The sequence below is a fragment of the Falco cherrug genome (genome assembly GCF_023634085.1).
Source record: "Falco cherrug isolate bFalChe1 chromosome W unlocalized genomic scaffold, bFalChe1.pri SUPER_W_unloc_1, whole genome shotgun sequence".
Lineage (NCBI taxonomy): Eukaryota > Metazoa > Chordata > Aves > Falconiformes > Falconidae > Falco > Falco cherrug.
This window is the reverse complement of record NW_026599288.1, coordinates 7,542,549-7,567,699: the sequence shown is the minus strand read 5'-3', so window position 1 is coordinate 7,567,699 and position 25,151 is coordinate 7,542,549. Positions and strand designations below refer to the sequence as shown.

General features: G+C 48.4%; 1 protein-coding gene across 5 annotated transcripts in view; it reads right to left on the bottom strand.

Moving 5' to 3' along the window:
* PAX5 (paired box 5) overlaps window positions 1-25,151 on the bottom strand; it is a 151,214-nt gene that overhangs the window by 66,709 nt on the left and 59,354 nt on the right. For 3 of the 5 annotated variants that reach the window (XM_055700252.1, XM_055700251.1, XM_055700253.1), the window contains 2 exons: window positions 15,569-15,625; window positions 11,759-11,888 (listed from right to left, as the gene is read on the bottom strand). In XM_055700252.1, coding sequence (XP_055556227.1) covers window positions 11,759-11,888; window positions 15,569-15,625 — 187 coding nt within the window. The remainder of the gene's footprint in view (window positions 1-11,758; window positions 11,889-15,568; window positions 15,626-25,151) is intronic. The other 2 variants (XM_055700255.1, XM_055700254.1) reach the window with 1 other exon arrangement.

Here is a 25,151-nt window from a genome sequence, read left to right as displayed (position 1 = left end):
CAGGTCAGGCAGCACAGGGCACGATTTTGCTCCGCAGCAAACTGCTACCACACCTGTTCAAGTCTACATCAGTGCCTGGGAACAGTTTGTGTCCATATTCCATCCTGATTACAATACTACTAAGGACAGAAGGAGCAGAAGCAAGCCCTCTGTTCAGCACCAAGAAACAGATCTGCTGACAAAGGGAGCCTCATCCACATCCCCCAACCTCCCACACTTCTCTTACAGACTTCGCAATTATTGCAACTGCAGCAGCATCTGATGGCTTCCCACCTCAAACTTCCAAACCCTTCATTCACCTGAAGATCCTCAAGCCCCGATGGTCCAGGACCAGCCTTCCCACAGAGGATGCTCACCTCTGGTGAGGCCACCAAGTCTGGATCCACAGCTACCAGAAATGAAATCTGCTGGGTAGGGGATAACCCACATATATCCCCCCCTCTTTAGAGCGACACTGCTGATGCACAAGCCTTATTTTAGGAGTTAGCTCAGAAAAGATACATTGTCCTCACAGGGCTGAGCTCAAAGAATTTAAATTGTTGCAAAGAATGTAGGATGAAAAGAAGAAAAACTCCAGTGGGACACGGATCCTCCTTCCACGCCCTCACTGTATTCACTTTTCAGCCGTACCTACGGAAAAATCACAAGTCAGGTGTCAAGTCCCTGGCAGCACAGGCAGTCCCTGTCCCTGCTGATTCTCGTGGGATTTCCACAAGTGATATTCCTCGCTGTTGGTAGATGTTCCAGTTTCATCAAGCAGCTCAAAACCAGGCACCCTGTACTCTGAAGAAATGCCAGTGACATTTTCTTTTTTCCACTGCATTTTGCTTTATGTATTTTCTGTTGTTTGGTTTTTTTTTTATTACAGTTCAACATTTTTACGAGAGATTACTTCAAAACCTGAAATTCACACATTTTTGGCCCCATGTAATACAAAGTCATAAAGAAACAATGGTCCACTATAAAAAAAGGTCCAAATGGGTTTATAAAATCTCTATTCATAGATTACACAGTGTTTTCCAGGGCCAGAACCACAGGAAGAGCTCTTTCAACACAGAGAGTAGGAAAAATGAGCAAGAGCTTTCCTTCCTCCCCTGCAACAGAAGACATTCCCCTTCTCCCAAAACATGCTGCAACATTACTAAAACATCCAGGCCCTTTGGCTTCCTCTCCTCTGGTTCAGCAATGGGCACTTTTGCCAGTTCCTGACTGGGAACAGCAAGGAGCTGTCGGTGGCATGGAGCTGTGAAGAGCTCCGGCAGCACCAACTCATTCCCCGTCCTGGCTCTACACCCAAGCTGTCTCTGCTGGCCTCCTGGAGACCACGGCATGAAGTTGGGGAGCCTGCCTCCTTGAGGGCCCCTCCTCGGAGCCAAGCCTTTCAGGAAGCTGCTCAGCACCTGGAGGTAGCATCACCCACCAGGCTTGCTGTTCATGCAGTTTTGGACACTTTATATTTTGCAGCTTTTCTTTCTTGAGTCTTCCTAAGTTTCTCTTCTGAGATTTCCAAAAAAAGAAAAGACATGATTTCTAAGTGACAGTTTGACAGTGGGAGCTGATAGCAGACAGCAAGAATCCTCGTGGCACGCTCTCCATCACCTGGCAGTGCACACAGCCCCCAAATTGTCTCTGGTTTACTATTCCCTCTGCTCACTTCCCAAACTGCCCCTCTGACAATTCAGAATCTCCCAGCTGGTTTGGTATCAGATGAGAAGTGACTCATATTTGGCCAGCTAAGGTGGTGCAGCAAGTTTGGAGGTATCTTCAACCACTGTCATCAAACCAATTACCTCATCCTAGAAACGGTATGTATCTGTAGCCTGACTCAGACTGCCACTAGATTTTATTTTTGTTCGTGCATATGCACAGAAACCAACACATTGCTCTGCCCACCTCGAAATATCATTCTGGTGCCTTGCGCAGACACTCTCAGATGTTTTGCTGTTGTTGCAGGCCAAAAAAAAAAAATAATCTGGAAGCATTTATGCTAACTGGAGTGGTTTGCTTTCTCTTTTTTTTCCTTTTTCTTTTTTTTTCTTCTTAATTTCCTATTTGGAAATCTATGACAGATTTACAGCATTTCTCTGGCAAGGAAAAATGCTGCCTGTGGCCTGAATTGGCCATTAACGCCCTAAAAAGCAGCAAGGCAATGAGGCGGCGAGCCACCCCGCCGGCTCCGTGCACCCAAAGCCCTGGCTGCCGTGGTGGTGGCGGCACAGCTGTGGGTGAGTATCCCCAGGACCCACACACACCAGTGGGAGATGCCGCAGGTGGAGCTGGCAGGGCATTTTCTACCCACCTGTGCTCAGTGGGTTTGATGTCCAGATCTTATCTGAGTGTTTCAGAGGGGGTGAGCACCAGACGAGGCTGCTCGGTGTGTTTGCACAGCAAACCCCAGCCCCGCCACAATCAGGACCAGCACGGGGGTACCAGAACCCTCTTGTCTTAATCCTCCTGCCACGGCTGCTCGATTTGAAATTGTATTTATTATCCATACCACAGTGGTATTAGGGGCAGGGGGAAACAGATTTAATTAATTAGAGATAGCAAAGTCCTTAAGTAAAAGATGCTATGTAAATGCAAATTGTTATTATACATGCTTTGCACCAAAACATGTTTACCATAGTTAAATTCAACATTTAAATCCACAGCCAAACTCCCAACAGAGTCAGGCTGTACATCATCAAAAGAGGCAGTTAATAGCTTGGGTCTTAGTGGGGTACAAGTGGCCTCGTTTGCTTTCTCAAATGCGCTTGTTCTTTTTTAATGGCAAGATAAGAATTCATAAAAATGGAAAAATTCAATGGTGTTTTCAGTTAGACTCTGTCCTATCATTAAAAATGACACTTTTGTTTTTCAGATTGGCTGCCTTTCCACGGGACTTTATGTGGCCTTTTTTCAAGTCTTTAACATGACAGGCCCTATGGGGAGTGACGAATAGATTATTGGAAAATGCATCTGCACTTTTATCTATTAAATGTAGAGACTAAGCTGTAAATCTAGCATTATGCTGCACTAGAAACCAGCCATCTACCAACACCAATTTGCACTTCAAAACAGACCCACAGAAATTAAAAGTATAATTTGGTGATAATGTTTAAACACTGAACAACATTTCCACGTAAAGAGATTATATGACCAAAACATAACAGCCTCAGAAGACCTTTTGTTATTGCTATTATGATTAGCCAACAAAAAATTTAACAAAGCATTTTTCCAGAAGAAAAAGCAATTCCAACAAAACCAAACCCTTTCTTTACTTTCTTCAAGACTGTGTGGATTTTATGGAAAAAAGAGAGGGAAAAAGGAAGAAGGAATTCTGAAAATGTTACATTACTCTCTATTTCAGACAGTTCGAACTGGTAGTATACACTGTTCACTTTGAAACTACTTTTCATTAAAAAATTGCAAATACTGTTTACTTGGAAACAAAAATAATCAAAATCCTTTCATTCAGCTAGTGAAAACACAGCTGTAAAACTGTTGCTGACCCATATTTCAGCAAACATCACCCGGATAACGATTCCCTCCAGGACTTTCATCCAACCCTCCTTCCCCTCTGTGGGGCAGGTCCATCCCACCCATGCGGGTCTGTCTGGCTTAAGCTAAGTGCTCATTGCTCCCTCAACAGTCCTTGGAAAGAAACAGGTACCCTCTGATGCAGATCCCTAATTTTATATCCAAAAATGCATGGAATAAGTCATGTCCTGCAGGTGCACTCTCCTTTCCACCTGGAGATCTTGCTCTAGGGATGACCAGCCACTGACCTCATAAAATGGTGAGGAATCAGTGAAGAGAGTCCCCTGCCACATCATTCTGAAAATGCAAAGTAGCAAATGCATTTAAGGGTCAAATAGGGTTTCCTAATGAAACCAGGTTCTTTCATTGTGGTCAGCAAGACCTGGAACTTCACAACAATAAACAAACCACAACTGCAGAATCAACCAGATGGCTTCATTTTTTAATTTTTTTTTCACTATGTATATACACTATATATATATATATACAGCAAGAATACATATATATATATATATACACAGCAATAAACAAATAAAATAAACATCCTCTTTTTCCCCCAGGAATCGCCAATGGCAGATTTCACAATGCATTTCCCAGCATTATTAAGGCACTTTTGGACTTCAGATGAAAGAAACATTGACCCTGTACTACATTTCTTCATCTCTAAAATAGCTGTCTTCACAGTGATCATCAGGCATGCAAGTAAAAGTGAAAAGTCCTGTTTCACTGCACATTCCTCAAAGGCATGTACTGGGAATCTTATTTTTGCTCCTGAGCTTCAGGTTATTGTTTCTATTGCACACAAAAAAGTACTTGGTTGTCTCAGATCACCATCAAAACTGGTCCATGAAAGGCAGATCAAACGAGGCCTACGCCGAAAGAAGCAGCCCTTTCTTAGCTCCTTCCAGCACCAGAAGAGCACTGCTTATCAGTTAAACATCTGCCTTCAGCTTGGCAATAACAAAGAGAAGGTAAAACTTCGAAAGAAGCGGTGACTTGGTTTTGATCTGGGACGAGCACCCAAGAATCCTGCCAAGCCACGGCTGAGGAGGGCAGCATCTTCCCTCAGGATCTACGTGGACCTTCACCAAAGGGTTCAGCCCATGACAGTTTCCCACCTTAACTATCCACACTGATTAAATACTCTACCTAGACACACACACACCTCACCACACACCACGCCTGCAGCTTCTTACTAAGACTAAACTCTTGGTTTCCCTAGCGCGCCCCTCAGACACTTAATATCCAAAGCCACAAAAATAAATAGGCCAGATTCCAAGCCACGTAAACAGCGCCGATCTCCCCTCTTCTCCTGACACTCTCTCAGCCATTCCCAGAGGGACACAGCCTTTACAGCGTTCATCAGAGAGATCCAGTCAGGTCAAGGATCCCAGGGAAAGCTTTCACGAGCTGGTATATTTGCTGGGTGGGTAGAGAGCCAGGGATGAGGAAGAACAGGGGAAAAAAAAAAAAAAAAAAAAAGAGGGCAGGGGGAGCGGGGGGTGGGGGGAACAACCACCAAAAATCCCAAATGAAATGAAACCAGCAAAATATCCATCCTTTCTTCCATGTTTTGTGGTATCTAAAGAATGTTCTGTTAAACACATGTACAGATAGAGCAAAATAAATGGACGAGAAACTTTCCTCCCCCACCTACTCCACTTTCAGGCACATCCCACTACAGGCAGACCCTCAGAAGGTACCAGTGGTCCCAGCTCCATAGACTGCAGACGGTCTAGAACCACCTGGGCACAATGCCACCAAAGAAACGATGACACACAGCTCCTACCCAGCAATATGGAAGCACCGTGCCTCTCACAGAAAGAGTTTCTGAGGTTAGAACGCAGCTCTGGAGTTCATCTAGTCCAACCCTCTTGCTCAGAGCAGGGTCACCAGGACCATGTCAAATCAGGTTTTGCACATCTCCAAGGATGGATGCTCCACAGCCTCTCCGAGCAACCTGTGCCAGTGTTTGACCACCCTCACGGAAGAAAGGTTTCTTCTCATGTGTAAGAGGAGTTTTCCATGTTTCAGTTTGCGCCTGTGGCCTTCTGCCCAGTCACTGTGCACCATCAAGAAGAGTTTGCTTCCATTTGCTTTGCTCGCCCTCCATCACGTACTGATGCACACGGAAGGCTCCCTCTGTGAACCTCCCCTTCCTAAGTCCAAACACTCCAAACTCTCGCAGGGCACGCCATCACCACTTCCAAGCATGCATACGAAGTTTCTGGCCCCCTTCTCTGCATCCTTCTGCACAAACTGCTGCACCTGCCAGCTGCTCCCACTCTTGCTTTCTCTTTGGTGCACTCCAGTCCTGCCCCTTGCAAAAGACCCCTCCTTAGCATCAGCTCAAAAAGGCCTTGACCCTGCCTAATCGAGGACTGCAAGGACTGCAGTGCCACCACCTCATGCTTAGCTTCGGAAGTGACCAACAGTATCTGCCATTCAACAAAACCCGGCGAAACAGCAGCTCACAAATAGCAGTCACAGCACAACGGAAGGAACAAAGCAGGATGATGTCAGGAAACAGACTGAGCACTCCTAAGAAAAAACATGCTGAGAGGCTAGCTGAGGACCGTGCATTACAGCAGAACAGTAGCAAGAAACAGCTCATCTTTTATCTGATTTCAGCATTTTCATTTTCCTAACTTACACAAACTTGACAAAATACCATAGAATCATCAAATCATCATAGAACCATCGAGTGGTTTGGGTTGGAAGGGACCTTAAAGAGCAGCCAGATCCACCCCCGCTGCCATGGGCAAGGACATCTTCCACTAGACCAGGTTGCTCAAAGCCACATCCAGCCTGGCCTTGCACATATGTAAAATACAGAGAATATGCAGGAACATGGATGGTTAAACATACTGCTGTTGCCTGCATTAGCCAGAAACCCGTGCCTTCTGTGAAGAAATTACCGGGCATAATACACTGCACCTAAGGTGCTGGATGCATCCACACTGAGGAAAAAGTCAACCTGATCTTTCCAGGAGTGGAGGAATCTGCTCAGCCAGATGCATTTGCCCCACCTGCTCTACGTTCAGTTCAGCCTGAAGTCTGGGATCCATTATGTCCAGTGGCTGAGCCCAGCAATGCAAGCCAGAGCAGGTAACTTAAGGTGACAGCCACTGAGAATGTCCCTCCTTCCCCATCCCTCCAGATGACAAACTGACCCTGCTCCTGGTTTCATTCTGTTTCTTCTCACCTTTTTGATGGGAACATGAAATGTGCAGGAAAAGCCAAGGCACTTGGCCCTACAGGAGCACCATCTCCAGGGCCGACCTCGTGAAGGAGCACGTAAGGTAACACACCTCGTGTGGCGTGGTTACAAGGCTGAGTGCAGAGGATGAAGAATAACCTGCCCGTATTTGGCAGAGCCTCAGCCTCTCCCTGCACGGGTGTGTAAGCTGCAAAATGCACTGCGAGTGCCCTGGCAGCAATGAGGAACAGCGGGTGAGCAAGGGATGACGGAGATGCCCCAGCATGGGAGGGGACCAGGCTCCGCCACTCCCAACACTTGCCAGAGGAACAAAAGCAAAGCCCGCTGCCAACGCTTTGCTCTGCGCCGCTTCTTTTAACAGAGCGATACAGAGTTCGCGTCAGATCACCTGCTCCGGTGAAACGTGCTTCTCTGGCTGCTGTGCAAGGCTGGCCGACAGCTGCTGCTGGCTCTGCTAATGCAAACTGACTCTGCAGCCAGCCGCAGCCAGGGCTGCCCACAGGTTTGTCAATCTGCCCTCAGCGCCGTGTCGGAGAGCCACGCAAAGGTGTCAATTTAGCATGACTTTGTCCTCTCAAAGTGATACCGACCACGCTGAAATCAGCAAGCTGGAGCAGGGAAAACGCACCTGCAGGTAATTAGTAACAATCACGGGATGCTTGGAAACTGCTGACTACAGCAGCAATGAGCTGGGCACATGTCATCGGCTTGTAAATGGAGAGAGCACTTATGGACTGTGGCAGCAAACAGTAAGGGAAGGTTGTTTTTTTAAAAAGCTTAATATTTAATGTGGCACAAAAATGATGCAGAGAAATCGAGTGGTTCTCTAATCAGAGGTTTAGCTGGAGCTGGTGGATGAAGCGGTACCAAAAATTGTAACTAAATTTCGCCTTAGGCGTATTCTAGCAGCGAGTACTGGCACAATTGCCAGTATTTAAGCAATTCTTTCACCTTCAAGAAATATTCCAAATGTTTTGATCTACCAGCTTGCTAAGAAATAGAAACACTTTCTACCAACAACTGCACAGAGGCTCTTTTGCATGTCGACCCTCAACATTGCTTTGCCACCCACACCAGAGCCCAGCAACAAGAACAATGGAAGACCGTGATAATAATTCCCTTAAGACCTCCATTCTTACCTTTATTTGCATTAAATTCTTTTACAATCTCTCTTACAGACTTAAGGCTAACAAGATGAACTAGACTTTGGTTTCTTCGCATACGGCAGGGCAGCCCAGAAAGTCTCCACAATTTCTCATAAAAACTGATTAAGCTTGAACAGCAGATACCAGCTATCAAAAGGACCTAAGTGTTCTTGGCTCCAACTTCTCTATGTCATATTTCAAGTTCTCTGCCTCTAAAAGGTTTTTCCTCCCTACACCCACCAACAGCCCCACTCTGTCACACAACCACACGTTCACAGCTCTGCTTCACACACACTGGCAGAGTTCCTGATACAAATGACATTTCCCACCAACAAACCATTCTGGATACTACGCCTCGCTTGCCAGTGTTTTGAGCAGCTCTTGGTCTCATTACAGTGAAGCTGTTACGAAAGTGTTTATGATCTGGAATGTCAACTGAGAAGTCAAGGTCAGCCTCTGAAGCCAGTAGAGGCTGGTAGCCACCAGACACAGACATTTTGCAGAGCTTTATCCAGTCTCCCCTCACTGTGACAGTTGGAAATACACTACGTAGCATGACTGAAACAAGTCGTCCCCCAAGGCTTTCAGTCCCCAGCTCTGAGTTTGCCTGGATGCACTATGGGACAGAGTGCATGGAGTGAGGAATAATGGAAACCTCCAAAAAGGGTGCAGAAATTAAAAGCAACCCAACTTCATGAATCTCAAGAAAAGACTGGAGTTTAAGTTGGCCATCCCTCCTCCAACTGAGGAGCAGTTCACAGAAGAAATGCTATCATGGATGCTCAGGCTCCCGCCTGCCAGACAAGGGGCTGAGGTTCAGGACCTAACTCTGGCAGGACTTCTCTTATCAGTCAGTGCCTGCCCACCAAAGCTGGGCTGATAAAAAGCTAACCTTCTTCCAGGTGTTGCCTTCCTTACCTACCATCTACTCCCACCCGCCCAACCCAGCGCTGGTTTAAGAACACTAAACCACTGGATTTTACCACACCTTTGGTTAGACCACAGGCAACAACACAGTTCCCAGCAGGAGGAGCGTGTGAAGTGTTAGCAAATGTTTGCTGGACCTCGCACTCATAACCACTGTCATGCATCACTGCCCAGCTCCTGATTTTCAGTGATACTACAGGTGAAAGGCCTGTAGCAATATGCACCTCTTGGTTACACAGGAAAAAGGGTCAATAAATGCATCTCCTCTTCCAAATCCCCCGTCCCACCAAGGGAACAGGGTCAGAAAAGAGGCATGACGGAAAAAACGAGTTCGTTCTGGATAGAAGTCCGTCCGGTTCTATGGCGAGAAGTGCATCACCTAGCGTGCCGTCTCTTACATGCTTTGCACATGATAAAATACGGCTTGCTGCTAAAAGTTTCCTGCCCTTGATGGTCTGCACACCCCCTCAGCTCCTAAGGAAAGCCGCGGGGTAGGAAGCATGACACGGACAAATAGTGTGTGCCCAGCACCCTGGGGCCCAGATCACGCCGGGGGCTCCTGGGCGTTCCCAGAGCACAAGCAGCACTAAAGAGTTGCTATGGGTGTTATGGCATGAAAAGTGAAGAACACAGTCAGTGTCCTCCGAAAATACATCAAAAGGCATAGGTTTTAAAAGGGTTTTGATATTCTCGTGTAAATCTGTTTTATGAATGCAGGCGTTCGAAAACTCTACAGCAATATCAAATCAAAGATATAAATACCTACTGCCTTGAAAAACGTGTTCTGTTATAGCTCTCACCGTGTCACATTTAAGACCAATGGCAGGTTTTTTCTAGACTTGCTACTCATAAAGTCTGCTCCATGTTTTCGAAGAGCCCTAGTAAATCGAACACTTGGAACTTTTGCTAAAGTGTAGGTAGTATCACAGGGAGAACCTATGCAAAACCTATACTGAGCTCCACAGCGTCACTTTTGTAGTCAGTTTTGCTCTAACGAATGTGATCCGTCACCTCACCGAAGTCTAAGGAAGTAGTCACATAAGAAGCACAAGTGCTTAAACCAGCAAAAAAGAATGAGCACTGTTGCAAAACAAGAGCTCTTGGCTGAACCTCGTTTTGGCCAGATGCAGATCTTGGATATGCAGTTCTTTAGAGGAACACGGAAAGGAGGAAGCATTCAGCTTCTCAATCATCTTCTTGCCTTCCTAACTTTCACCCCAGGATAATGCAGCTCAGCAATTTCTTGCTATTTTGCCTCTCCCTCAAGACACAGCTCCCATCAGTTCCAATCCTGCACTGTGATCTGTGCATGCTCCCAGCCGGGAGAACCCCAGAAAGTGATGCCCACAGCATCCGCTTGTGCAGTCCAAGGTGCTGCTGGGCTGTGCTCATCAGCAGAGCACAAATGTCTCTGGCAGGACATCAGCTTTATCACAGGGCCACAGACTCAGATGAGCAAGAGACAAACACCCAGAAGATGAACAAAGGGCAACAGGCCACTTGTGATGTGCTGAAGCAGCCTAGGTCTTTTGCAATGAGCAGCACTTCAGGCTTCAAAGAAAGATGCAAGGAGCTCCAAAGCAAACAATTACAGAGTAATTTGCCTTAGAAAGACATTTCTTTTGAATTTTCACAGGCTGTATGGGTGGCTTATGACCCTAAACGTCTTCCTGCTTTTGTATTTCTTTTAGATTCTATTTTGTGCTTTCTGTATCTATATACGTATCTATATTCCCTATCTCTGTAACTATGCTCTATCTCCCTACCTGTTATAAGCCACACATGTCCAGAAATCCCTCTTTCTGTCCATCCAGCCACCCCTAGACACCTTTCTTGTCTATGAGCCTACCACTTGAACCATCCACCCAGTACCAGACAGGTAATTTCTCGACATCTCTGCCCTCCCACTTCAAGGTAAAAATATCTATTTCCTTACGGTTCATTCTCCGATTTCTCTTCAATAGTCTTAACATTTTGGCAAGAAGAGCCAAAGACTGACACCATGTTGGGTTACATCAATTTTCTAACATTCATTTTGAAAACTGCTCTCCTGCTAGCTGAGATTGTAAAGCTTTCAAGGTATGATAGTACTATACTAAAAACAGCATCACCTTCCCTTTTAGCAACAAAATAAACCAGTATATCCAATCTTGGGCAAAATGGAGAAAATCCAACGATGAAATCTGCACAGGTTAGACACAAGGATGGAAGTAAACACATACGTGAAACCTACATCCTTAAATTTTAAAATCCTTTTTTTCCAATTCCCACAATTCATCTGGGACACAACATTGTGATTTTCTTACCGTTTGGGTAATCTGCTTCCAAGCACTGGGGTCAGTCCCAACTAACTAGGTGAGCAAAGCATTCATCAAATTCTAGCTGTGCCTTAACTCTCACCCTATGCCTGCTAAATAAATGCAGATGATGCTGCACTCCTTGAACAAACCACCTTTGCTTTTCATTTAAACACTTGGCCTTGCTGCACAATTACAGTTCCAGAAACGGTAGAAAACACAATCATTTGTAGGAATCAAAAGCAAAAAAAAAAAAAAAATCAGGCTAGTTTGAACTGTCATAAAAACCCTATCCAGCCAAACATGCCGGGCACTTTTATGAAAAACAAGCAACAAAGCCCAAAAGCAGAGGCAGGCATTTCACTTTTTGGTTCCATGTTGGTACTCAGGACGCAAGTTTGGGGTGGAGGCACCTGTCCCTTCCTGCACAAGAGGGATGGATGCTTCATCTGTCAGCTCCAAGTGAAGGCTACTAGTTTATACAGGCCATACACCTGACTTGCAATAGAGCTGTATGAACTCACACTTAAAAAGAGTCTGTCTGAGCAAACGACTGTGCAGCTGATAGAACTCCTCCCTGAAGGGCATCACGCTGCACTAAGCACACTCGCACACTTCACACCACCTATCAGCGTTGTAAAATTGCTTACCTGCGACAATAGGATATGACTGAGGCCCAGGAACGCTCGCTCCCAAATCTGCAGAAGTAGGGCTGGTTATATTTGCCTTCATATCATCTAATCCACCAGCTAATGATGCCATGGCTGAGTATTCAGTTGCCTAGAAAAGGAAACAACAGGCATTTTAGCAATAACAAATTTGCTATTCAAGAGCTTTTGCCCGTATGAGAAAAAGTAGATGCAATGTAGTACTCAAAAATCCTTTGCTCAGTCAGCTTTAAAGGTGACACACATTTACACAGGGCTGTTAAACATTCAAAATGCTCAATAAGTGGGTCTGTGGTTAACACCAATGTTCTCAGAGAACACCAAAATGGGCTTTCTTTATAAAACCAAAGCCAAACTCATGAACAAGTAACAAGGCTTTCCTTAAAGAGGAAGTTTTGTCGTGTAACTGGGCGCTGTAACTGCTGAGTGCACGTTACTTGCTTGTTAGAGAAAAAATGTTCATGCCGGTTAACCTGAAACCTCCCGATTTCAGGGGTGGCACCTGAACAGACATGCACTAATGAGCAGTTGGAAACAGGGTGTCCCATTTCCCCCCTTTTTTTGGGAATGCTGCATTTCCTCATCATTTCACAAGAAACAAAGTTCACATAAATGAGTGTTTGCTTGCTTATGGATGGATTTTTAGCCAACTGTTTCTATGTCCAAATTACTTAAAACTAAAATCACCTGACTGGTTTAAGGATGCTCTCCCATCTCACATGGGAATGTTCTAATCTCATTAGCTGAAGCTACAGTAAGTGAGCACAGGTCCTCAGAAATCAGACTAGTTTTGTCCTATAACCCTGTAAAAGTCCAGGTAGATCTGGCAGTCTACAGCAGGTGAGGCCAATCCATACATTCAAAAAGACTCCCGTATACATGGCACAAAGCTCATCTTCATTTGCCTTTTTCCATGATTTCTTATTGTCAGGATCGTTCACACAAAACTGGGAAGCTTCTTCCTTTCAAAGTTCTCCCTTCCCTGTTGCTGTGTGCGCTTTACGTTTTAATCCCTTATTTGTGAGATTGTAGTCCTGCCTGTAACAACTGGAGGATGACGACTTCGAGTGAAGAACAGTAACAGGAACAGACAAACTGAAGAACAAGCGCTCCCAGGCTGATGCCCATTGCATTTCTGCAAAGTCAATTCAGAAGCTGTGCAGACTGAAGCAATGTAGGGGAACCCCAGACTCCCTGATTTTTTTTGAGTGACCAAATAAAAAACGTAACTTGTTGGGTATTTAAAGAAAGAAAAGCTGGTCTGAGTGAACACATCTTTCTCGCTCTTCCCAGCACACGATCTGGTATTTGCCACAAGCTCAGCACTTCAGGTCAGACATATCAGTTCGTGTCTCTGTTGCTCAGTTCTCACTCCATCAGAAGTTAATTTACGTGGATAACCCTGTATTAGCAGGCCTGTGTTCGTACACATACTTCTTCTGAAGATGCAACCTGCGAGAGGCATGAGTACACCCTGTGACCTCGAAGGATCCCCCATACAAACCTCTTGCAGATGAACACATCAAATAGATTTTGCCACAGACCAGTTGCTGGCCATGCTGTCCCTTCACCCGGCCCACAGGTCAGCACTACAGGGTCCTCTCGGTCAAAGGTTTCTCAGCCACAACCCATCTCCCCCATGCTCCTGCCCAACCTTTGCATTAAACTTGACCTATTCCTCAGCCACTCCAGCTTCTTCCCCCTCCGGTGCCGCCCATGCCTCCATGCAGCCCTGGCCTTCGTGCACCCAGCCCCTTTCCTACCAGCGCTGCCTCAAAGACACGCATGCCTCTGCTTCAGCCCCACTGCTGCACCTTGGAAAGGACAGCCCTTGGAGCATCCCTCCGCTGTGGAGGATGCCAGCAATGGTCCCAGCCTTCCTCCTTCCCACAAGTGCAACCAAAGCTCCTTCTTCTCATTCTGCGGCCTACCAAGGTGCGTTTTTCAGCCTTCCCACACCACTCCATGCTGCACCTTCCCCCTGTGCTGGGTATACACACATGCAGTGGCACCACTGGGGGTTTTTTCACTCCCCCAAGCCCTGATCTGAAAGACACTGGAGGAACAGCATGGCTGCAGCCCTGCAGAGACATCCCGGACAGCTGGCGATGCACGAGTGGCATGGGATGGGACTGTAGCACGGCAAAGGAAAACGCTGCCCTTTCGTGCTGCTGTTCAGTATTTCTGATGCCTGGAGAAGAGCACACACCACTCCCTGGGGAAGGATGCCTGATGTCACCTCTGCTGCTGTAAGAAAGCTGTAACCACACCGTATCCAGACTAGAAAACCTCTTTGTATCCTCCCGCAGCACCCCAATCCACCACTCCCCACAGGCAGGGTGCGAATGTGGCTTCCAGCTTACGAAGGGGCAGCTGCTCACTTGTGATTTGGGAGGGAGCATGCAGCTGTGCTGCAGGCTGGGTGACATTTGGGGCTGGTGCAGGGCGTGCACATCTGCACCCACAGTCCAAAATGGCTTTTAGGGCTGCCACTCCTTGCAAAAATCCAGCTGGAACCAGTGCAAGCCCTTGCCTGCAAACCCCAGACATGGGAGTCTGGAGCAGGCTGCAGATGTTAAAACACCACCGCTTGCTTCCCTTCTGGGGTCCGAGGAACTGACCTAGGAGGAAGCAGGACCAGGTCTCACTTCTCAACTGCGACGAGCTGGAAGCACTATGTCAATAAACCATGAGCTTGGCCCTTCAAGCTCAGAGGGACCGACCCATTTCAGTAACAGAAACAAGCAGCTATTAAGGTGTAGCACACCCAACCAGGGGCCAGGATGGTGGTACCCCGTGTTCATCCATGTCACCTCGCTACCAGGAGATGAAGGCACATGCAGCGGTATGGCCCCAAAAAGCAGAACCACTTCTGCAGGCCGTAGGGACTAGAAGTGATACAGCTGCCCAGCACAGTGCGGAGGGAGGGTCCACAGCTGGGCAGCACTGCTGCAGGGCTCCAGAAGACAAGATGCATGGGAAACAGAGATTTAGGCTCCCTTCCCACTTTTTAGTCACAGTAGCCTGCTGCAAACAGGAGCTGCACCTCTCTTCCCAGAGGTTAGAATAGCGGTTTTCAGGGATTTTCCAGCTGCTTCCCTCTTCCCAAGGCAAAACTCTGCCTGCATCCCTCTGCGGAGCCACCAGTGACCAGCCACCAGCAGCCACAGCAACCACGCGCCAACCGCCAACAGTGAGGGGTGGCAGGGAGGTGAGGGCCAGCAGAAGGCACCTTCTGGCCCCCAAAGAGTGGGGAGCCAGGGGTGCAGAGCGGAAGAGTCTCTACCCCCTGAACTGACCAGTGGGCACTGTCTGCAGCCCTCCTCACCCCCGCGTCAGGACTGGGAGACCACAGCACCCCAAGAAGAAGCAGCAACCCTCGCTGGTGCCATGGGTCTGCAGCACCGGGTGTTCCCCTGCTCGCGAGGGGCACAGCGGCATCCCCTCTTCCCGCTCCCCCCAGACAGAGCTCATCCTTCCAGTCACCCCATCCAGAAGAGGGGAAGAAACCCCGGGGGGGAGGCAGCACTCATGGAGCAGCTCCTCACCTCGTGGGCCCATCGAGACCCTCCTGCCGACCCTCCCCAGAAGCCTCTCTAGCCACTCAGCAGGGGCAGCAGAAAGGGGTCTCAGATCTGGCTCCTCCACCGGTGAGCCGGCACTGCCGCCAGCGAGGAGCAGCCCGGGATGGATGGACATGGCCAGAGGTCCCTCCCCGCGCAGCGGGAAGCCTGACCTGCTGCTCAGTAGGTGAAAAAGCAAGAGTCGGGTGTTCAGTACCCTAGAAATTACCTGAAAAATGACTGCCTGCGGTTGTACCACGCACTGTCTCATCAGCATGGAGCACCACTGCCATAGCATGGAGGAGAGAAAACACAAGACACGTGAAACGAGGAATATAAAAAGGAGAGACCGAGAAGGACAAACCAAAAGGAGGGGCAAGCCAGGGTCTTGTGTGTTCCCCCTGCCCCATCCCGCTCGGCTCAGGTGGATGGGACCAGGGGGCCTGGCAGGGGGCTGGGGCTGGGCCTCCCAGCAGGCACAGCACCTGGCGGGGGGTGGTGAGGAGAGGGGTGGTCTCTGCATGCCCATGGGCAGCAGCACACTCCCTCTCACAGGCAGCGGGGTCTGCACGGTCCTTCCCCCGCCAGCCTTCGCTGCAGGGAGCAAATGGGAAGGTTTCTGCACTGAGTGAAGTTTCACATCCACCTCTACCACAAAAAACTTTATTTCTAAATATTAACCCCTGGGGCAGGGCAGGTGATGGGCAGACGGAGGGGAAAGGAGTGCAGGAGTGTTTGGGTACCATTTGCAAACAATCTCCATGGTGTGGCAGGAGGCAGGCTCTGCCGTCTCTGGCTGCACTACAGCGAAGCGAGCGGTGAGACAGCCCATCACCGGCTTCACCCTGCGCTTTTCCTAGCAAAGATGCTTGACCATAACCTACCGAAAGGTCAACCCACCCTACATGTACAGCAATTTTCTCCTTGACATTTACCTGGAATTTTATCCCTAAGTGGCAGGCAAGACAGACGCACAGTGGGGAACAAGACCGCTCCCTGAAACAGCCTGGTCCTGGGATGCCAGTGTAGGGGAGCCCTGGGCAGCACCCCAACCCAGCCAGCACGAGGCAAATCCACCCCACTCCTGCTCTGTCCCTTTTACAGAGCACAGACCCTGCACCCCTCTCGAGGGACCACACAAAGCAAAGACAGAAAAGAGTGTCTGCTGCGCTGGGCAAGCGGTCATCAAAGGGAGCCAGCTGGTGCCCACTTGGGAATCACACGTGTTGCTTTTTTTGCATCTGCTCGGTTTGCCAAATCACACCTGCAAAGCACCAGGCAGGCATGAAGTGACACCTCTTGTGCCCTCCTGCTGCTGGCACAGCCAGCCCCAGCCCCGCAGCACTGCTCGGGATGCAGCAGCAGCGGCGGCGGCGCGACAGGGGCTCAAACCATCAGAGCAGTGTCGGGGCTCCGAGATTTGGTCTGCCTCCACACCGACCACGTGTGCTGCCTGCCCTCCCTTCTGACAGACACAGTGCTCAGAGCGCCTTCGCTGCCAGAAACAGCGCTTCTCCTCTTCTAAGCCAGCCGTTAACCTCAAGTCTCCGGAAAGTGCAGTGCCGTCCCCCAGGTCACGACCACCAAGCCCACCGCTCGCCCCTCACGGCAGCAGCGAGCCACACCTCATATGTAATATCTCCAAGTCATTGTGTCGTAATACTTCAAAAATAATAAGTAAAGGCAGAAGAGGTGTGCACCAGGCAGGCTGTCTAGGGAAGCTCCCACCTCAAACTGACAAAGGGACGAAATTTGTAACATTAGCTATGGTTCAAAGAGCTTAATCCAAAGCAGCTCTAATTAATCTCCCCAGGCTTTCAGAAACCCAGCGCCACTTGCAGCTGCATGGGTACCGGTGCTGCTCTGCCTGAAATTTTATGGGAACATAAAATCCATCCTAATGCCCTCCTCCTCAGCCGCCTCAGATCTGGATGGGAAAGGCATCCGAAAACCTATATGTAAAAGCCACACCGCTGCCACCTGCCAGCAACCCCTCCGTTTCCTAATTTACGTGACATCCCCTGCACTGCCCACCACAGCCACTGAAACCAATTGTGCTCTGGAGTAAAAGCTATTTACACAGGTAAGTGGGCCAAACCCCAGTTTCTCTTTGTTATCAGCAACATTGGGCTCTTTGCTGTCTCACAGTGGCATGGAAGTTTGTTTTTGGTGGTGCAATGTTTTTTTCCTGGGCTTAAATGGAGTTATTTCTGAATCTCCCTTTCACAAAACATGTCTGTTGTTTTTTTTTTTAAATTAACAGCTGTGCTTTGTTTTGGCCCAAATCCAATTAGGATTGTGCACAGCTCCAGAGACTCCTCTGAAGATAGCAGGTATCAGATAGGGCACCCTGCCATGAACACATTTACCCTCATGCTTCAGAATAACTGACCTGTTTTTGACCCAGTCTTCAGATTATCTGCATGTGGGAAACAACATGCTACATTTTACATTTCCACAGTGCGATCCGTAAGTGGACGCAGGCATCTCAGATTTTTCCAAAGGGACACCCCCCCCCCAAATCCAATCTAAATGCCTCGAATTTACCTGTTGTTTTTCTTTTATACATATAAATAGCTGCATTTCCATTCGCTCTTTGTTTCTCATTTTCATTTTGTTCTAATATCTGCATGTAAATGTCTGAAAATAGCATCTGTAATTGAAGATTATGAAGTATAGCCAGCTCCTGACAGGCTGCTAAGGAAGATGGATTATCCTCATTTTTCTGTAAATTTTGTCAATTTTGGAATTCATAAGCTATCAACACTGATCAAAATGTGACCGCACAGCTGTGTCAAAGCGGACAGCGCGGTGGCGGCGCAGCTCCCGAGGAGGAAGGTTCTCCCCAGCCGCCCGGCCAGGGGCACGCGCTGCGGGAATCCTTCCTGGCTGCTCCACATATCTACATTCCACCCCTCCAAAAATAATATATATATATATATATATTCAAATAAATAAATTGAAAGTACGCAAATTCTCTGGTGCGCCGATTCACATCGCAAAGCGTAATTTATTGCATGTTCTCCCTTTTTATTTATCCCTAAGTAGTAAACACGATTTCCATTCAGGGGGTTCGTTATGTTCCACTCCTACCAGGCAATCACGGCACACTTGAGGCAATTGTTTAGCCTCTTCCTCTCAATTTTCCCATTACTGGGAGTAAGTACTGTTGGGACTCTTTAATAGCCCGACTGCAGCCCATATCAATAACAGATGAGGTTTAATCGTCCAACACAAAAATTATTTAGGCTCAGTAAGGACATTCAATGTCATTTGCATAATGGCATTTCTATCCTGAGCACCTAACCCATCGCGCATAAACAAGGCCCTGGGACCATAAATAATAATAAATCATGACGTCCACGCTTCTCTTGCTGTAATAGGAGCCTCTCTTTGTAGAAATTATTTCAGCGGGAAATGGGCACTGCAATTTTAAAGACATGTGGCATTGCACAGGACAGTAAATCACACCCGTGTGCACACACACGCACGCTCCAGCGAGGCTGCCTGTGGCAAACAACAAAACCCCATGAAACAGCAGCACAGAAAAAAGCCTGCACTTGCAGCTGCAGTTGTCCTTTTTTTTTAATTAGTAGTAGTAGTAGTAGTAGTATTAGCATTCCTTAGTCAGAGCTAGTACACTGAGAGCAACGGCTGAATAGCCTGCGTGGTATCCGGGGATGTGTACACAGGGACAGTGGCCCCGTAAGTCTGCCCAGTCCCTGGCTGGCCGTCCCTCGTATCCGTCAGTCCCTGCACCCCTCCTGGAAGGTCTGGTGGGAAGGTAGCAGAGACACGCAGACGCTTGCAGTTGTTTTCCAACCAAGCCTCTCCCCAGCCAGTGCAATCCCAGTTGCTCGGCTGAGCCAGGGCAGGCCAGCGGCCTCTCTTCCTCTGGTTTTTAAGCAGAAGCCTCCGTAGAAAATCATGGTAAGGCCATCCCAAGGGAGGTACACATCCTGGGGAGCTGAGGTGGGTTTCCAGATTTCAGCCTCACCAGGCCACCAGCAAGGACCTGGGATGACCAGAAACAGCATGATGGTGGTGAGAGCTGCCCTCTGGTTTTGACAGGATCTGCAAGTTTGTTTCATCATCCACGCATTTATCCTCAACAGCTCCTTCCCCTCTCAGCATCAATATTGTTCTGTTTCCTCCAGGCCACGGAATGAAATGACGACGCACCCCAGCTCCCACCCACCCTGGTCAGCACTGCTGACCCCTGCATGGGCTCTTCCCCCAATGTTTCCATGCCAGAAGCTCCCAGTTCAGTTTACTGAGGAATACAGAAACTGCACGATCCATTTTGCAGCAGCCTCCTCCCACTGCCGGTAGTGCTCACCCCATCCTGACAGCAGCACCACAGCAGGCTACACAGGCGTCTCCTCCCTGAAATGGCATTACCCCCAGCCCCCCCTCCAACCTCTCCTCTCCCAAACCTCCTCCTCCTCCTCCCAGGACAGCCCCCACCTCCTCCTCTCCAGCTTTTCCCACGGATTCGCACAGGGCGTTTCTTCTCTTCCCTCCTTCCCACCCTCTCCTCCCATGGCTCTTCTCACCCCAACGCAAACTGATCGATCACCTTGATGCTCTGTGGGCATCCTTCACCATCCCACCTGCAACGCTAAAAACAAGGGCACCCCAATTAAAACAAAGCATAAGACACCCAATTGAAATACAGCAAAATGAAACAGAGCATCCCACCCTGGTGGAAAAAAGCAGTTTGCTTTTTGTAAACCCAGCACAACCCCTTTGTGCCACTCATTGCCACAAGATATTGCTAAGACCCTCTGCTTCTCAGGAGAGGAACTGGACACTTCCACCCGCAACATTAACAATTTCAGCCACAGGAGGAGGGCAAATGTATGATACTCCATCACAAGTGGCTCCACTGCTTCCACCCAAGCACCTGGCACGGGTAAGCAGGGACAAAAACACAACCAGCAGCCCGGTCAAGTATTTCCCTACAGAGAAATATGAAGCAGAAATATGAAGGCACGCTGGGAATACGCATGAAGTTTACATCAATACTGCCAAACCTTCAATCCATCCTACTGACAGCTCCCACGACTTCAGAAGTCTTGTGCAAATTTGCAAGAACTTTTGTATTTCTGTAACTCTTTCAGACCAACTATCTGAAGGTGTTTCACGAACGCCTTCTAAGAACTGTTTGATAACACTCTCTGTATCATATTATGTATCGTGTACAATAAACTGGTTTTAAAGGAGCACCCCAGGCAGCATTTACGATGGACCAAGCCTCCCGAGTGGCCACCGCCTCTGCAGTTGCTGCAGCTCTGGGTGCCGCAAATCTCTACCCAGGCGAAAGCCAACAGAGCAAGCCAGGGAGTTTTGCTGTGCTTTCTGGCATGTTGCAAAGTTCAAGCTGAATACATCCGTATCAACCCATAAACTCCCAAATTTCAGGGACTTTCAAAGACTGACAGAAACACACGTCCTTCATTTTCCAGAAGACTCGCTTTTCCTGTTGGCATCCCTGGGAGCCTGGTGACCCTACGGGGGTCAGGAGTCTTCTGCCTTCTATCTTGGGGGTGGCAACTTTCCCTACAATGTGATGTGAATTTCCCATCCAATCCCCAACGTGGAAAGGAGCTCAATAAAAAAACCAAAAAACAACAACCAAATCGAACAGCACAACTTTTTCTTTCGTGTCTTCACCTATACCCAAGACTGGAATGGCAAGGACCACAATACTGCAAGCCAGTTTTCATTACGGCATGTTTACGAAAAAAGCCAAAAATACAAGGACAAAAACATTGTTCCTGGAAGATTTACGAAGCACTTTCTAGTAACAAGTCCTCAGGGATGTGGAGCTACAGAGGCAGGAGGAACTGATCTCCATGGGGAACAACCCATGCGCTAACAGAGGGCAATGCAACTCCCCCAGCTTGGATCGCTCGGACAGGGTATTTTGTGCAGCAAACAAGGGTGCCAGGGAGGGCTTTGGAGGATACAGAAGTGTGAGGCAACCCTTCCCCTTCGCACACGCTGCAGGCATGCTTTGTGTGAGTGAAAACCCCAGGCAGGACAAAATGGGAAAATCTGGGGAATTACGTGGTGCTCTCTTTGCTGCGACAATGATTGAGAAGCTGAATGCTTCCTCCTTTCTGTCTTCTTCTGAGGAAGGGAAAAGGCCTCCTCAGCTTCAGAAAAAACACCTAGAAACATCAGAAATTGTCTGAACATAGGTACAGAAAATGAAGCAAAACAGGGGCAGGCTAACCAATGAGTATGGTACCTACAGGGTGCCTACAGGGTGGTGGTTCCACGTAAAGAGACTGTCTAATGACACCCACAGCCTGCTGCTGCTGGAGGCTCTGGACATCCTCCCTATCATGAAAGGCTCCAGCGAGGGACCTTCTACACAGAAAAACCATCAAAGAGCCCGAGTTTCGGTGAAACATTTCAGGTTTTATCAAAAACAGGTTCAGGCAGACACGCTGCTGTCTCAAGAACCATCATTTTGCCGCTCAAACGTCAGCTGAGCTGGAGACACCCCGGCACAGCACATGCAGTAAAACATCACGATGAGTAAAGAGCGTCAGACAACCAGAAGGGAACCCACTGCAGGTATGAGCCGAGCATCTCCCCCCACCCTGACAGCTGCCCCCGTTCTTATGCCAGAAGTGTATTTGGGGTTAAATTTTCAATTTTTTTCTCCACAGCCACAAGAAGCAGAGGGCAACCGTTTGCCTGAGGGGAAACACAGACAGGGGGCTGTGCCTTCAACAAAAACTCCCACTGGTGCGAAGCCTTCCAGCTTGGCAGTGCTTGAAAACCACTCATCAGGCACATAATCCTATGACAATTTCTTGCGTACCTTAATTCTGTCTGTTACTTAATGCCTTTTAGTTATTTAGGCAGGTCCTAATAACCGGTCCAACGCTCTCAGCCAAACGCAGCGTACGATGAGCGCAGTTCTTCTGCCTGGCTCCACTTTGCAGCCCCCATTTCGGAAAGGCACCTGCCGCCTCCAGCACCTCCTTCTCCCCCAGCCTGCCGGGTACGTCTCTGGACGTGACTTGTCTGGACTGACTCATACTTCAGGTCAGCTCTCAGCCCGGAGGAAACTTCTAGAGCACGGAGAATGAGCAGAGGAAACCCCTGCCTCTCCAAGGTTGCCCTTACTCGATTATATTTTCAAGGTGGGAGGAGAAGGGCTGTAACCCCCCCCCCCACACACACGTTAAGATGCTCTCTTAGTGTAAGAGCTTCCTTCCTTTCAGACTTAATTATTTTTTTTCATTTCAGTGAATTCTGCCGCCACCAGATTTTTAAGCAGCTGCTATTCATATGAGCGGAGAGGAATTATGAAATGAGCCCTTTTTTCTGGCTTATCTCCACAACGGCTTTTTGTCGTCACACAGCCGGTTCTGTAGGTTGTCTCATTCGCTGACCCTCTAAACAAATGACAACCCAAAACTACAGCATTCTTCCGAAAAGCCAGCATCTGCACTGAGCAAGCTGCACAGCTCCTGGCCACTTCATCCCAGATGGGTCTCCGTCTCATCCTGCACGCTGTGTGAAACAGGTCCTGCTTTCCCACTCCAGCCGTGCTTTTTACATTTTCCATTGCAACCACACGGAAGTTTCCCCAGCGTCACAGCAGCTGGAAAGAACAGCTGGTAACTGGACATTAGGGTCATAGGATAATCCAGGCTGTAAGGAAGCTCCAGAGATCCCTCAAAGCAGGGCCAACTACTGGGCCCAGACAGGTCGCTCAGGATTTTATCCAGCTGGGTCTTGAAAACCACCATGGATGGAGACTGCGTAACTTCTGAGGGTAACCTCTGCCCTGCCTGCCTGTCCTTGGGGCAGGGAGAAGGGCTCCCTTGGACCCTGCAGAGCCTCTCCTGCCTCAGCTCATGGCCCCTGTCTCCTCTACTCGCACTGTGTGCGCGTTTGGCTCTTTCTAAGATGCTTCAGCCCATCAAGATCTCCGGGTGTTCACTAGCCGTGTAGGGAACGTACTTTGAGAAACTCATCTTTGTGGATTAAAGTGACGGACAAACGTAGGGAAAGCCTACAGAACGAGTGTCAAACAGCAGTAATTTCTGAACCAAAGGGTGGGCATTGTGTTTGCAACTGTGCAAAGCAAGCCTGAGGGATCCAGGCGTTTACTGGGGAATAAGAAGTCTTGTTCTATTCTTCAAATGCCGGTGCAAGCCCTTCCCCTCAAATACAACAGGAGCATGCCAGGCATTAAACAAACCAACGTGCAAGTGTGTTTACTCACAGATTTGTCCCTCCCTCTCTTGCAGGGCTAACACAGACATAAGGAGGTCATTCAATTTTGCTATGACATGATCTTGGCTGACTAGTACTGTTGCATGTTGCATGACGTTATCTTCTTCCACAGAGAAAACCAGCTTCAGGACAATCCCAAATCTATTTTCCTATGCAAGCGGAGCATCACCTACTGCTGTAATGTGCACGGATGGCTCCCCTACTGTTTCTCAAAGGGACAGAGACTACATGAGCAATTGTAAGTCTACTCATCTTGCTGATATATTACACTTTGATGTTTTATTGAAAATCTAATGGGCAGCCAGTAAATCACTCATCTCCGTCAGCTCTTGGGCAGAATCTGCTGTTTGACTGGCTACCTTCTGTGACTTTTTCTGTAATGACAGACCCTCTATCTGCTGGTGACATGAAACCTTGGAAGGAAGACTCCACTGAAGATAAAGATGAGGGGTATTATTTAAAACTTGCTGATATGTTAGACCTAGTTTATCTCTCTGAACTGAAAAAAATCAGCTATTTCCCGCAAAACACGTGATGAACAATCACTCAAAGCCGGTGCCCAAACTGCAAAGAAATGTGGACACTCTGGAAAGGTAACAAGAGGGGAAAGCTTTTCTTAAATTTCCCACCTCTGTACCACACATGGAAACCACAGCGAGATCACCCACTGCCTTTTGCAGACTCTGTGTTCCACTGTTGTCACTAAGCTGCAGGTGTAAAGCTGGTGTAAAGTGCTAAGGTGAAACCATGACTGGCAAAGCATCCCCTTGTGGTGTTACCCAACAGAAACAGTGCTAAGGCTGCAATTTCCAAACACGGTTTCCCCAGACCCTTGAGTAAAAAGCACACCACACTCCTCTTCGATGGCATTTCGAGTCCCTGAGGAGCTCCCAGCCATGTCTGAACACCAGGAAGCCAGTTCGACATCACAGGCTCTGGACCTCAGCTCCTGCAGGCTCAGTCGTGCATGTACGCCAGAGCCTCAGCCATGTCACTGTACCACATGTCACCGACAGTCCCTCTGCACGAGCCGGTGCACAACCTGGGCAGCCTGCCTGGGGGAAGAAACATCCCCCACTGCATCTGTACAGAGCAAAGAGCAAAGAGACAAGGACAAAGGAGATGTCAGCGCTGCAGACACAGCAAGGCTGGCCTTTCCCTTAACTTCAGAATTTGTATTTTCACATACGGTCATATCTGAGAGCAGTCAGGAGGAAAAAAAGGGGTTGTTAAAAACCAGGAATTCACTGCAACTCCTGAAGCTGTTATCTACCTCTGTATTTTGGGATCTTCAGTCCCTGCTGGGGCAAGGGGAGGAGGCAACAAACTGGACTCCTCCAAGTAGGAGACAGACCGACACGCTGCCCTGCCAGAGCCAGACATGGTCCCCAGTGAAGCCACATGAGCAGGGGGATGAGCCCCAGCAAGCCCTATGCGGCAGACGCAGAGGGAAGCAGCATCAGCGTAAACCCAGGCTGTCACTGGGGCTTCTCCAACAAAGTAACATGCACTGGGAGAGCTCAAACACACCCTGAAATCCCCAGGAC